The following is a 13,758-nucleotide window of genomic DNA, read 5'->3' on the forward strand; positions in this document are numbered from 1 at the left end:
CGCCATCACGTTGGTTCGGCGTCCGGCCCCGCCCCCGGACCGCGGAGCCAAGCGCAGGGCCGGCGGAGCCTCGGGGCGGGGCCAGCGCTCAGGAAAGCCCAAGTTCCCAGCTCCAGAGCAGGTGAGTGATCTGGGAGGCTGGGGACTCTGCGACCCGAGATGCGCACGAAGAGGCGAGGCCACCAGGCTAGCCCACCAGTGTCGGGCGGAACGTGTCCTACTGCCCGCCCCCAGCAGTGTCTGCGTCTCACTAGATCCCGGCCGCCTTCTGGGTTCACGACCTTGCCTGGGCACAGCACTATCTACCGTGCTGTCTACCGAGGCTGTCTGTTGGCCTCCTGCCCGGAAGGTTCCCACTTGTAAAATCGGACCAATAACGTCTACCCTAGTTTTGCCTCCCTGAGGGCATCAGTGCAGTTGGTGCTTCCCGCCTGGTGGTTCTCAGGACAAGCATACAGGTTTTGATCACCCCTATCACCAAGGGAGCACCTTTAGGTACCCGTCAGCCCCCAGGCATGAAGCTTAAGGTTCTGGTTATTCTCATCTAGCCAGGAAGTTGTTTGTTTCCTTTACTTGGTAGAGTTGACATTTCTCTTTCACATGGACCCAGAACAAAAGGTCAAGAGTGTGTGTTGGTGGGGGTGGGGACAGATGTCTTGTGCTTTGGACACTTCATACCTGCAGGCTCAGGTCAAGTGGGATCTTAGGGCCTGAGTGTGGGGTGAGTACTGGGGTGGAGAGGTACTGCTACCTGCAGGTCCAGGGGGACTTTGGGGGTGTCTACAGGGCTGGTCTGGGAACGGGACAGTTCTTGGAAGAAAGCTCCACTGATCTGGGCCAGGCTCTCCATCAGCCTTTCTGGGAAGGGGAGAAGAAGGGGTCCCAGTGCCTGTTTCCATTTATAAAACCAGCTGTTGGAGATGTGGCACCTGAGTGTGTGCGGGCTGCCTCTTCAATAATTCTGTCTCTAGGAGCGAGAACCACCTCTCCTCGATTTTAGACTAGATGAATCTGAGTACATTTAGTATGGTTAACAGTTGAACAGAAAGTTAGAAATAAGGACACGGAGGGATGCCTGGGTGGCTCGGTCGGTTAAGTGTCTGACTTCGGCTCAGGTCACAATCTCACAGTTGTGAGTTCCAGCCCTGCATTGGGCTCTGCGCTGACCGTGCAGAGCCTGCTTGGGATTCTCTCTCTCTCTCTCTCTCTCTCTCTCTCTCTCTCTCTCTCTCTGCCCCTCCCTCACTTGTGCTCTCCCTCTCCAAAGTAAATAAACGTTAAAGATAAATAAATAAGGACACAGAAGCAAAGCATTATCTTAGCGTTAAACAACTTGGAAAGTAAGGAATTTACTGGGAAATCCAGTTTCCTGGGCAAAAGGATAGTGTTTCTGGTTATAATTATAGCACATCAAGAGCATCAGTGTCTTGATACAAGCATGCCCTCCCCCAGATGGAGCCAGCAACATTCCTCAGTTCTTCCAATGAATTTTTGCGCAGCCGCTGTCTGCAAAAGCTGTGGGAACCCCGCATGGTAATCTCTTATCTATCTTTTCAGGAGCCCCTGTCTCCTGGTCTTCTCTTACTTCTCAGGCCTCTCGGCCCCTCTGCAAAGTCTACGGGCTTGTCCTCCTCTCTCCATCTTACTCTGGCGCACATTTCCACCATTCGTGGGCCACGAGTCCACCAGGTAATCTGAGGCCGGAAAAAAAAATCTCCCATTACCCTGTTATTTGAGCAATAATAAAGGTACGTGCAAAGTGCCATGGTGCCAGGGAAGAGGCCTTGAAGGTTATCCTGGCGGAAGCAACTTTTATCTGAGCCTTCCGGGTGGACACAGGAAAGGGCAATGCCTGCGAAGAGACTGGTAGAGAAACGGCCGGTGGGTAGGAATGCAGACTGAGCTCAGGGGAGGGTGCACGGAGAGGTGGAGAGGAAGCTAGGAAGTAAGGCTAGAGTAAGGGGAGGGGGCTTAGAATGGAAGGGGGAGATAAAGACAGATTGGGCAATGGGGAAAGGGAGGAGGCACAGACAGAGCTGGAGGCCAGTGCAGGAAGGGCTCAGACGCTCACAAAGGCACTGGTCTGTCAGATTTCAAGCACTACGCATAGTCATTCAAAGCCAGGCAGGAGGACTGCAGGCATCTGAATTTCTCGGGGGTCTAAGGTGTAGATTCCTGAACCCCGCCCCTGCCCTGGAGAGTCACTCTGGGATGAGGTCCAAGTATTTAGCCTTGACCCAAACCTTTTCTGTCTCTTGCCCTACCACCCGTGGATCTGAAGGGTGAGAAAATGTGAGAATCTCTCCTTAACCTAGGAGCTGAAGGGCAAGGCATTTAACAGGTGTGGAAAATAGAGGCTCCTATTTGCCAGATAGGAATTTTGATTTATCCTTAGCAACCACCCTGAAGGTAAGCACCATTGTTATCCCCATGGCATAGATGATAAAACAGGCTTAAGAGAGGTTAAGGAACTTGGGGGCCCAAGGCCATACAACTCATAATTACTACAGGTGGGATCCTCACCCAGCTCTGATTCTAGCTGGAGAACTAGCATAATTCAGTGGCCGAGCAAGTGGGCTTTGGAGCCGGGAATGCTTAGGTTTGAATACCGGCTCTACCCCATACTGTTTTCTAGGCCTTCCCTAAGACAGCGCAGGGCCCAGCACAACCCAGCAAGTGTGGGCCTGAGACCACTGCCACAGTCAGTGGTTTTCATAGGCCCCTCGTGATGGCACCAGAGATAGAAACTTCTAAGTTTGATTGGTGGTTAGAAAAGAGAAGTAAATCACAACACGCTGAGGCCCCTCCGCCTCAGGCAGAGGGGCCAGAGTGTGTGACTTCCGGGAAGTTCCCCAAACTATCTGAGCCTCAGTTCCTCATCTGTAAATTGGGGAAAATATCAGTTGCCATGAGGATTAAATAAGATAATATCCTCAGGACGGTTTCTGGTCTGAAGTAAGCACTTGAGGATAACTAGCTATATTATTATTATTATTATTATTATTGTTACAGTTTTGGCTAATTCGTACCTACCCAGTTCAGTCAGATCTCCGTTTTCTAACTGGTCTTTGAGCACTGGAGTGAGAGCCTCTCTTGTTTGAACCCCAGATGTATGCTTACTTGGTCTCTGACCGAAATCATCTAAGCAGAACTAATGCCACCATTTCTTTTGAAACCGGAATAGGTAATGTTCTCATGGCTTCTGTTGCAGGAAGCTGGTTCTTCCCACTCTCTTTAAAAAATGGATTTAAAGGGTTCGTAAAAATTATGTGTCAATTCTATCTCAATAAAGTTGGACACAAATACAGCTTTGAGGTGCCGTTGACAAAAGAATGGACTCTTTAAGCCTCCCAAATGTTATCACACATAGTTTACAGTTCAAATAGTACGAAATGAAGTGGTGAGGAAACAGAATGACCCGCAGCAGCTTCTTGCCTCGACCATCCCCACCCTCCTGGGCCAGCTCGCCAGTCCTCGGTCCTCCTTACCTCTCGCTGGATCTTCTGGTGCTTATCTCCACCTATCTTGTGTTTCTAGCTCTTAATTCTTCCATTTAAAAGAGTTTTTTAATTTTTTTTTTTTTTTTTTGAAAGAGAGAGAAGGAGAGAGAGAATCCCAAGCAGGCTCTGCGCTGTCAACACAAAGTCCGATGCGGGGCTCGAACCCACGAACCGTGAAATCGTGACCTGAGCTGACGTCAGACGCTCAACCGACTGAGCCACCCAGGTGCTCTGATTCACCCATTTTAGACGCTATCTGTGGACTTCCTAGCAACACAGGCAAGGAGTTAGGTCTTTAACACCCCCCACCCATTCCATTCTTGGGGTTTAGTTTTGTCACTCTTGCCCCATGATTGATAGTGGTTGCAGAATTGTGACTAGGTAAGCATTGTTCACCGCAGAGCTTGCTCATGTAGTCCGATGGCACTCGTTTCTGTCCCCTGACCCCCCGGGGTTTAATTTCTTCTCCTTCTCTTTCTGTGCTGCCCGCCACGATCACTCCTCCACTCCGCTCCAGTGCTCTGGCATGACAGTTAGTGCCGTTTCCCTCGGCTACCTCCTTGACCTGTCATACGCTGCTGTCCTGGAACCTTCCTTCGCTGCTTCCTGGGCTGGGGTTTTCCTGGCTCCCTTCTCTTCTTGCTTTCTTTACTCTCTCTCTTAATCTGCAGTTAAGAATCCCTTTCTAATATTAAAAAATAGAATGGTCTTCGGACCTGCTCGTGATCGTAGGGATCCTTTCGATATCTATTAATTGGGACAAAAAATACAGAAAGACCAAAAGTTACTATGAAGGCACTCCTGCTCTTAAGTGAATTTGTGTTTTACTCACAATAGCATCTATGAACGTGTGAAAGCCTGTTCAAAGTTTAGGCTTAGGGTTAGTTCAATCTAGCCTCAATGTCTGGTCTTCCATTTGTCACCTCGCCCCCTCAACTTGCCGTGAGACAACCCCCTCTCTTGACTTTCTATTCAGTTCCTGTGCCCTAGCAGAGACTTAAGTACTGGTTTAAGGCCCACCTTGCAGGTGCACGCTGACCATGGCTGGCCAATCAGGGTCTCCTCCTGCCAGATACAGGGTCCAAGCAGACCAATCAGAGGCTTTTTGAAGACTGGCTTTCCTTTATGAGGCTTGCTCAACCTCAGTGGAGAGTTGGAGTTACTAAGGACTATCTTTGCAGTCTTGGGGCATCCATCCTGTGGCCTGAAGCCGTCATGGAGGAAAGCACAACTGAGGGATAGTTGGGGAGAGAATGACGTTTGAGCGCTAGATGCGGCCAGCTTGAAGATCTTAGGCTTCCCGGTTATGTGAGCCGATACACCGTATGACATTTTTGGCTTAAGCATATTTTAGTTGGATTTCTTTCACTGGGAGCATAAAGAGCGGCGACTGATATCCTGTCTTTGTGAACTTGGGCAGGTTATACAAGCGGTGCGTACAGACTTGGACCGTGACAACGCAGCTCCCACTAGGTCCCCTATGGCTGCCCTGTTATCAGCCTGAGCCTGAGACAGCTTGACATTGAATAGCCCGTTTTAGGGACTGGAGGAAACGACTTACCATGAGTCACTGCCCTAAAATATGCTTTCTACCCACATGCCCGGTGCCTGGAATTCTGTGGTGATGGTGGCATTCGTCAGGGTTAACCATGGCTCTCTTCAAACGGTTCTCCTTTGGAGTGTGAAGTCTGCGATATTTAACTTGTAGAAGTCCTTTCTTCTGGAGGTCCCTCTGGCAGGCAGTGGATCCAGGATGCGGTGTAGACAGACCTAGGTACACATCTCAGTTCCCAATGGCACAGTCCCTTTGCAGCTTTGCGGGCAAACCCCTAGCACTGTGTGCTGACCTTTAGGAGGTCAGTCTGTATCACATAAGGAATCCGACGCAGAGAGTGAAGAAATGGTCTCAGATTCACCCAGTAATCTCCCTGAGTCAGCCCTGAGGGCAGGGCCTGGCCCTAGGCGTTGGGAAGAGGAAGGAGATGTGATTCTTGTCTTGTCAGGGCTCCTGACCTGATAGAGAACTGCGGTTGAGTCTTCACATGGACGGACGCTGTCTTTCACTCTGCGCCATTCGTAGGTGACGCCTAGAAGAGCAGGGCCACCGTGTTGTAGCCTCTGACCCAGGACTCTGTCACATTCTGGGAGAGAGAAATATGGGCCCTCCCCGCATCCCCGCTCCTGCTGTGTCTCCTCGTGGCCACAGTGTACTTTCCCATCCCCTGGCTTGGGGCTGGGGGCTGGTTCCGTGCTTAGGCTCGAAGAGGCCCGATGGCTCTTTTGCTTGCTCTCTTACGCTTCTCTTGGGTAGCCGCTGCCTCTTCAGCCTGGGTCCCGGCAGCAACACAGGGAGAAAAGACCAGCAGTGAGAAGCAGCGCCGATCCAGCCAGCAGGGCATTAAAGTACAGCGGTAACGGCCAACCTGTGAGAATCGGTTTCCCAGCCTCCTCTGAGTTTTGAGGATGGTCTATTAGTTAGCACTGTTGTGGCAAAAGATAACAGATACATGGATTCCCTCCGTTATCAGGTTACGTACAGGTTCAGCTGCTGCAGTAGAGACCCAACACAACAGTGGTTAAGTGATTTTTTTTAATTCTTTTTTTTTAATCCTTTTTTTCGGGGGGCGGGGGGGAGAGTGCAAGCGGGGGAGGGGCAGAGAGAGTGGGGCAGAGGATCCAAAGCGGGCTCTGTGCTGACAGGCTGACAGCACAGAACCCGATGTGGGACTCAAACTCACGAACCCCGAGATCGTGACCTGAGCTGAAGTTGGATGCTTAACCGACTGAGCCACCCAGGCGCCCTTTAATTCCTTTGTTTTTAAATGTTTATTTATTTTTGAGACAGAGACAGAGATTGAGTGGGGGAAGGGCAGAGGGAGACACAGAGTCTGAAGCGGGCTCCAGGCTCCGAGCCGTCAGCACAGAGCCCGATGTGGGGCTTGAACCCACGAACGGTGAGATCCTGACCTGAGCCGAAGTCGGACACCTAACCGACTGAGCCATCCAGGCGCCCCAACAGTGGGTTAAATTAAAAAACAGCTTCTTGGGGGCACCCGGGTGGCTCAGTCGGTCAGGTGTCTGACTTTGGCTCAGGTCACGATCTTGCCGTTCATGGGTTCGAGCCCCATGTCGGGATGTGTGCGGACGGCTCAGAGCCTGGAGCCTGCTTCACGTTCTGTGTCTCCCTCTCTCTCTGCCCCTCCCCTGCTCGTGCTCTGTCTCTGTCTCTCAAAAATAAGTAAACATTGAAAAGAAATTTTTTTAAGAAGCAGCTTCTTGATCTCTCATATGATAATCCGGTTAAGTACTGGATCTGGGGCTGGTTCGGTGGCTCTTATGTCAGGGAGCCAGGCTCCTTCTGTTTTCCTGCTCTACCACCCTGGGGTGTAGCCCTCATCCAGACGAGGCCTTTGTACCGTTGAAATCTTCATTTCCTCCACAGTGTGGCGCCAGACCGCTCTCTGCCGCTGCCCTGGAAACACACGCAGCCTAAGCACCATTCCTGCCTCTGCTCTGGGCCTCGGGACTTTTCTTCTTCTTGAATGAGTGTGCTCCCGCCCCCCAGCTGGTGCTCCACGCCATCCCCCAGGTCTCAACAACATACCCCCACCAGGACCACAGGAGCCAGAGCTGGTCGTGCCTGGTGGTCCTCAGGACTGAGAGGCCCTGACCTCCGTGGGGGCAGGAGCCGGCCAGCATGACCAGTCGGGACTCCCAGGTTAAGAATCCAGTTGAGCCTCCTGGTCATCCTCAATCTGCTCTGCCCTTCGTCTCCCACCCCCAAATCCCTGCCGACCTCCAGCCCTGAAGAAGCCGGAGAACCTCTGCTTCCCCCACCTCCCCGTCCGCCTTGTCCTACTTCAGTCGTTTGGTGAGCATAAAAAGGCCTGTCAAAGTGGTCCCTCTGTTTGGGGGATGGGCTCAGGAGGGGTGGGCATGTGGGTTCGGAGGGTGACAGATTCTTTCTCCAAATGCTCGCCAGGCTCCTCCGAGCCCTCTTCTTGATTCGACCTTGCTTGGCCTGTGAAGGCGAACAAACACGGACGTGGTTGCTGGCAGCTCGTGGCCGCATCCCTAGTAGGACCCTAGCCTCCCTTAAAGTGCCTGCCTGCAAAACTCCCGGCTGTCTAAAGGATTGGCTGCTGAGTCCAGCCAACGCCTGAAGATCGGGCCCCTGTCTCCCAGCTTCTGTGAGAGGGCAGGAGCTTAACTTTGAGAAGTGTCAGCAAAGCCAGATGGGTCTCATATGGGCCAGCGTCCCTTCCTGCTTTTTGTCATCTTTCACTTCTGATTATAGAGCCCCCCACTCATTCCCTTCCCTAGTCCCTCATTCTCCCTGTGAAATACCCCATCACCTCTGTAATAATCCCAGTCGGGTGCCTGCTCACGATGAACCCTTTCCCCTACGGCACTGCAATACTATGTTACTGACTGAAATCTGTCTGGATTACTTTAAGTAGTGTCTGCTTTTGTTTGTTTTCATCAGGGGAGGTGTGCAGGATCAGCCTTTTAATTTTTTTATTTTTAATATTTATTTTTGAGAGAGAGGCAGGGTGCAAGCAGGGGGGTGGGGGAGGGGCAGAGAGCGAGTTAGACACAGACTCCAAAGCGGGCTCCAGGCTCCGCGCTGTCAGCACAGAGCCCGACGTGGGGCTCAAACCCAAGAACCGTGAGATCATGACCTGAGCCGAAGTCGGTCGCTCAACTGACTGAACCACCCAGGTGCCCCAACAGCCTTTGAAATTAAATTATTTTCAGGATCAGCTTTTTAAGTAAGCATCCCAGGGATGTTTGCGTATAGAGGTCCAAAGGCTGTATTTTGAGAAAACATGTTTCCCTGTGGAGATCTTTTCTCTGGCAGCCCTTTTGAATGGGGGCTATGTTTTCTCAGATACTGCATTGCCAATAGTCCATCCAGCTTTAATTCCAGTGAGAACGTTCCAGAGATGAAACTAAGAATCAACTCCAGGCGCTTCTCCAGTCACCTCTGGGGATGAGTGTATGTCGTCAGCATCCAGCGCCTCACCTGCTGCCCAGCTAGAATGACACCTTTCAGGGTTTCCGACTTAGAAACACGACCACCAGGTTACTCCACGTGGACACCACCCCCCTTTTACAAAGCCTTTGAACACCCCCCCATCAGGAGGGGTTTGCTGGATGATGTTGGTTGGCTCTTGACACCCATTTCTAGCCCCTTCTTTGCAGGTCCTGGAAACCCACGAACCATCGTTGACAGATTCCCTCGACAGCAGAATTGTGCCAATAAAGCGTACCTGTGTGAAATTTGGAAGGCGGAGGTGGAAGGAGGTGGAAGCCATGCTTTTCTCCTCTGTAGCAGCAGACATGCGGGCCGAATGTTGGAGTCCATACTCCCCACCAGTCAGGCTTGGGGCCATGGGGCTGTAGTGACCCCGGCAGTGGCTTCCCGAAGTTTCCTGACCGAGTGGCAGCAGCAGCTTTGAATCTATGGAGAGCAACTGTGGTAAAGTAACCTGAGAGCTAGTGGTGCGATTCCCCCCTGGCCCTGACCTTCACCACCGCGAGCCCCACCAGTGGTGAGCACCAATTGCTTGTATGACCTTTGTGTGTGTGTGTGTGTTTGCAATATCTAGAATGGTTTGTTTTCCTGGCTATGGTAGTTTTAAAATATGTTCACAAAACTGACGGTTGATGGGGGGTGGGAGGGAGGGGAGGGTTGGGGATGGGTATTGCGCCTGGGTGGCTCAGTTGGTTGAGCGTCTGACTTTGGCTCAGGTCATGGTCTCACCATTCATGGCTTCGGGCCCCGCATTGGGCTCTGTGCTGACAGCTCAGAGCCTGGAGCCTGCTTCAGATTCTGTGTCTCCCTCTCTCTCTTGTTCTCTCTTCAAAATAAACATTAAAAAAGATGTTTTTTGAGGAATAAATGTTTATTGTTGTTTTTAAAAAATTTTTTTAAATGTTTATTTTGGAGAGAGAAAGAGACAGAGACATAGAGTGCGAGTGGAGGGGTGGCAGAGAGGGTCATAATCTCGTGGTTGGTTCATGGGTTCGAGACCCGCATCGGGCTCTGTGCTGACAGCTCAGAGCCTGGAGCCTGCTTCATATTCTGTGTCTCCCTCTCTCTCTGCCCGCATGCTCTGTCTCTCTCTCTCCCTCTCTCTCAAAAATAAACATTAAAAAAATTAAAAGAAATACGGCAAGGTAGCATTTGAGACTGATAAGTATTGTGCAAATTTGAGGTCGTGTTATAGAAACAACATTTTCTAAGCTTCACTTTATGAACCACATTTGAGCTAATGGAAATATTCCAAAATAGGAGAATGGAGTTGCCTGGAATCCCGGCCCACACTTCGGGAAGCCCAACTATGCACAGATGGGTCTTCTTGGTTTCTCGTCAGCTCTGTCTCTGTGTCCACCTCTCTTCTTCAAAAAGTCACCACCGGCCCCCGCTCCACCCAGCTCATGAAGGAGTTTGAGCTGGCATGAGGAGTTTCTGCCCTTGTGACCTAAGAGTGACTAAAGGGCCTAGTACTGCGCCTGGCTCAAAGCAGGTGCTCAACAAACAGTAGCGGCCACCATCCTCATCGTTATAATTATTGATTCTTTGATGGTAACCATGGCTTAGACGTCTCTGTACCCCTGCACCCTGCAGCAGGGCAGTATAACCGTCAGCAGGCTTTGGAGTTAACAGGCCTGGATTAAACCCCTACCTGGCAGTTTTGGATTTGCGGCCTTGGGCACCTGAACAGGGTACCTACATCCTTTAAGCCCTGTCCCCTTATCTGCCAGATGGGGATAATAAAGTACGTTTTCACGGACTGTTGGGCTAAATTAAGACTGCAAAACACCCAACCCAGGCCTTGACACCAAGTAAGCAAATAGTAAACTAGGTGCTGCTGCCGCTTCCGATTACTGTTACTCTCTAGTCTTGTGCTTTCAACACAGTTATTTGTTGGCTCACTGACGTCACCACACAGAGACAGACACTTGGTGGCCGTTCTCACTAAAACGCTGGGGGAACGGGAGCAGGCACCAGGAGAACAGGTGTCCTTGCCCAGCAGCAGCAAACTAATAAAGCCGAAGAGGCACTGATGGGCCAATCACCCCGCTTGGAACCGTTCCTACCAACCCTGCCAAACCTGCTGGGCTGTGCCCCAGTCCTACTGTCCCCTCGGGGGACTCTGTTGGTGGCCAGCGGTTGGTGCCATATTCCATCACCTATCGCTAAGCCACCAGCATTTATTTGGGGGCATTTAAAGAGATTGTCAGGGGCGCCTGGGCGGCTCAGTCGGTTAAGCATCCGACTCTTGACTTCAGCTCAGGCTGTGATCTCACGGTCGTAAGATCGAGTCCCTCGCATCGGGTTCCACACTGAGCACACAGCCCGCTTGGGACTCTTTCTCTCCCTCTCTCTCTGCCCCTCCCCCCTTGCTCTCTTTCAAAATAAACAGACATTAAGAAAAGAGATTATCAAACCTTGTTAATTCAGGATTTCTTTTATTCACTACTGTATTTTGACTCTGACGTCCTTTTTCTAAAACCTGTCATTCATGTACTCAGAAAGCATAGATGACTTCATTATTTTTAATGTTTATCTATTTTTGAGAGACAGTGTGTGAGCTGGGGGGAGGGACAGAGAGAAAGGGAGACAGAGGATCTGAAGTGGGCTCTGTGCTGACAGCAGAGAGCCCAATGCAGGGCTCAAACTCCCACACCATGAGGTCATGACCTGAGCCAAAGTCGGATGCTCACTGGACTGAGCCACCCAGGCACCCCGACTCCTCCCAACATCCTAAATGTGACTGGTTAACGCCCTCCTCTGCAGAAGTGGAGGGATGTTTGCGTCTTCTGCACGTTGTGCTGCATTATCTCTTGGAATCGTGCAGCCCTGATCTGAGCTGGGTAGGAAAGCAGTGGTAGGTGTGGTGCTGGGCTGAACTGGAGAGAGCCCAGCCGCACGCATCCGACCCTCAGTGGGGTCAGCAGAGGCTAGTGGGGTACAGGTGAACAGTAAGTGCCCCCACCAATAAGTGTTCTGAAATAAAGGCCTGAGCAGGGCAGTCCTGGGTAATTACTGCTCTCACACATTCTTTACTCTAACCCTCCAGCATCTCCCTGCTAGCTCTCTGAGGGTGGGGACTTTTTTTTTTTTTTTTTTTTAAAGAAAACAAACAAAAAAACCCAATGGGAATTATCTACTAGCTTGTAAGGTTGAGGAACACCCTACTTCCAACTACACATTTTGTGTCTGAGTTTGAGCTCTTGGGAAGAAAGACAGGCCTCAGCCCTACAGTGGAGGTCGGCTCAGCGATCCAAATATTCTGGCAACCCCAAAGACCTCACAGAGGGGCCAGAGAGAGATGATCCTCTATGGGCAGGGGGTCAAGCGCGTTGTGAATAACTGGTATTTGGTGAGCCAGGGGAGAGAGCACCAGAATAGGCTGTTAATTAACTTAATAGTCTAAGCCCCTTGAAGATACGTTTTCCAGTTTCCAGAGACTGACCGTATCAGGGAAATGACGGAAAGACGCCCCGTTCACCCTACTTTGCCCATACTGTGTCTTGTGGAAATACTGGCTACCACGAGGGACTCTGGCTTCAGTCCTGCTTCTCTCGCCTGTGGCCCCTGTTGTCTGTAGATAAATATTTAACCGTTTACGTTTTAATTCCTTACCACGTGGCTAGAATTGGTTATGGATTTATACATTTTAATATGAGAAAAAAAGTATTTTACAAGCAATGCTGAGAAGCCAGTATCGGAAAGTAAACTTTGTAGGTGGCCTGAGGCAGGACGGCGTTCACTCTGTGACAATCTCACGTGCTGTCTCACTCTCGTCACCCAGCTCTTCAGTAGTGGAATCTGTGGTCCGAGTCTTCTCTGCTGTGGCTTTGCCAGCCTCCCTGGGAAAAGGAGGAGAATGCCAAGGCTTTGACTCTCGAAAGGAACAATTCAACTCTTCATAATTTCCTCATTTTAGAGAAAATCTTCCCCAATCACGTACCCTAGTTCCATGTTGAAAATCTCATCTTCATCAGAAGAATCCTTGTCGTGTAGCTTCTGTGCCATGTTTTTCTTGCGTGTGGCATTGAGAGGTCTGTACATGTCCCTAAGCCAAAGTGGCCGCCTTCTCCAGAAAAAGCCCTTCTAGAAACCAGAAAGGACAACGTTAGGTCTGTTTCCCCTGCCTTCTCCAGCCACGGTACTTTATCCTCCTCAGATTTACCTGATTGTCACTTTCCTCTGAGCATCTCTTACGCAGCAGAGATCCAAAGAAGCCCCTGGAAGGAAACACACACACAGACAATTGGTGATTCGTACCATTTTCCGTGCCTCTCACAATGTATTTCTCCAGTCTTATTAGCAAGCAAAATCAACACAGACCTGGGATCTCAGAAATAATTCCATACATGCTGGGCTTTCAGAATTTTCCTGTGTCTGTCCATAATGGCCCCACAGTGTCCCTGGGAGACCTTTGTATGTAACTTGACATGAAGTATAGGCAGGATTTTCACCCTGCTCACCTTCTGGCCCTTGGCCAAGTGCCCTTGTGCAGTCAACAAACTGGGTGACCACACGGCAGAAGCACCTAACTCTCTCCAGAAGCATTTTACATCAGTCCCCGCCAGGCTTAGCCTCACAGGCATCATTTGCTGGCGGGTGGGGAGGTGTTTCTATTTTCCTAGCTGCTTTACCTTACAAGATGAATCACACCGAGTGAATGCCTGAGTCCAACCAGCAGTTATCTAGCTCACTGACTTTCACACTGCAGGCAGATGAGTGAGTGAGTCGTGAAATCACCTGAAAACACACGGCTAGCGCTAAAACACAAAATACTCTTTTTGAATACAAATGGAATAGGGGGTACCTGGGTGGCTCAGTCAGGTGAGCAGCCCAAGTCTCGATTTTGCCTCAAGTGATGATCTCACAGATTGTGACATCGAGCCCTGTGTCTGGCTCTGTGCTGATAGTGTAGAACCTGCTTGGGATTCTCTCTCTCTCTCTCTCTCTCTCTCTGCTCCACCCTCCCCCCCAAATAAATAATAAACTTAAAAAAAACAGAACAGAAAGAATCAGAGTGTATGGTAAGTTTGTTTTAGAAGGTACTTATGTCTATACGGTATGTGTGCACTGAGTTGTGACATAAAATGCAGTTCACAGCCCAAGCACAGTGTAGTCAGAGACGTGCCCAACTGGAAAGGAACCATCTTCTTTCTGGTTCTAGTGGTACTAGTGATACAACCGTCCGGCAAGATATCTTCCTTTTCTCCTTCTCCA

General features: G+C 50.4%; 1 protein-coding gene and 1 long non-coding RNA gene across 11 annotated transcripts in view; one reads left to right on the forward strand and one right to left on the reverse strand.

The window, feature by feature from the left end:
- Positions 1 to 17: 17 nt before the first annotated feature.
- Positions 18 to 9,632, forward strand: LOC144615235 (uncharacterized). 3 transcript variants are annotated; one of them, XR_014137182.1, is made up of 4 exons: positions 33 to 121; positions 3,594 to 3,726; positions 6,943 to 7,371; positions 7,483 to 9,632. It is a non-coding gene; the product is annotated as an uncharacterized LOC144615235 (long non-coding RNA). The 3 variants fall into 3 exon arrangements; XR_014137180.1 differs by having other exon boundaries at positions 18 to 121; positions 6,943 to 9,632; XR_014137181.1 differs by lacking the exons at positions 33 to 121; positions 3,594 to 3,726 and adding an exon at positions 5,769 to 6,075 and having other exon boundaries at positions 6,943 to 9,632.
- A 2,019-nt stretch (positions 9,633 to 11,651) lies between these two features.
- Positions 11,652 to 13,758, reverse strand: part of LOC145715156 (uncharacterized) — a 50,552-nt gene continuing 48,445 nt past the window's right edge. For all 8 annotated transcript variants that reach the window (XM_081794815.1, XM_081794814.1, XM_081794812.1 and 5 more), the window contains 3 exons: positions 12,707 to 12,761; positions 12,485 to 12,627; positions 11,652 to 12,383 (listed from right to left, as the gene is read on the reverse strand). In XM_081794815.1, the coding sequence (XP_081650941.1) occupies positions 12,281 to 12,383; positions 12,485 to 12,627; positions 12,707 to 12,761 (301 nt within the window). In that variant the 3' untranslated portion in view covers positions 11,652 to 12,280. The remainder of the gene's footprint in view (positions 12,384 to 12,484; positions 12,628 to 12,706; positions 12,762 to 13,758) is intronic.

Source organism: Panthera onca (assembly GCF_046562875.1).
Source record: "Panthera onca isolate mPanOnc1 chromosome E1 unlocalized genomic scaffold, mPanOnc1 haplotype 2 h2.Chr16_ul_5, whole genome shotgun sequence".
Lineage (NCBI taxonomy): Eukaryota > Metazoa > Chordata > Mammalia > Carnivora > Felidae > Panthera > Panthera onca.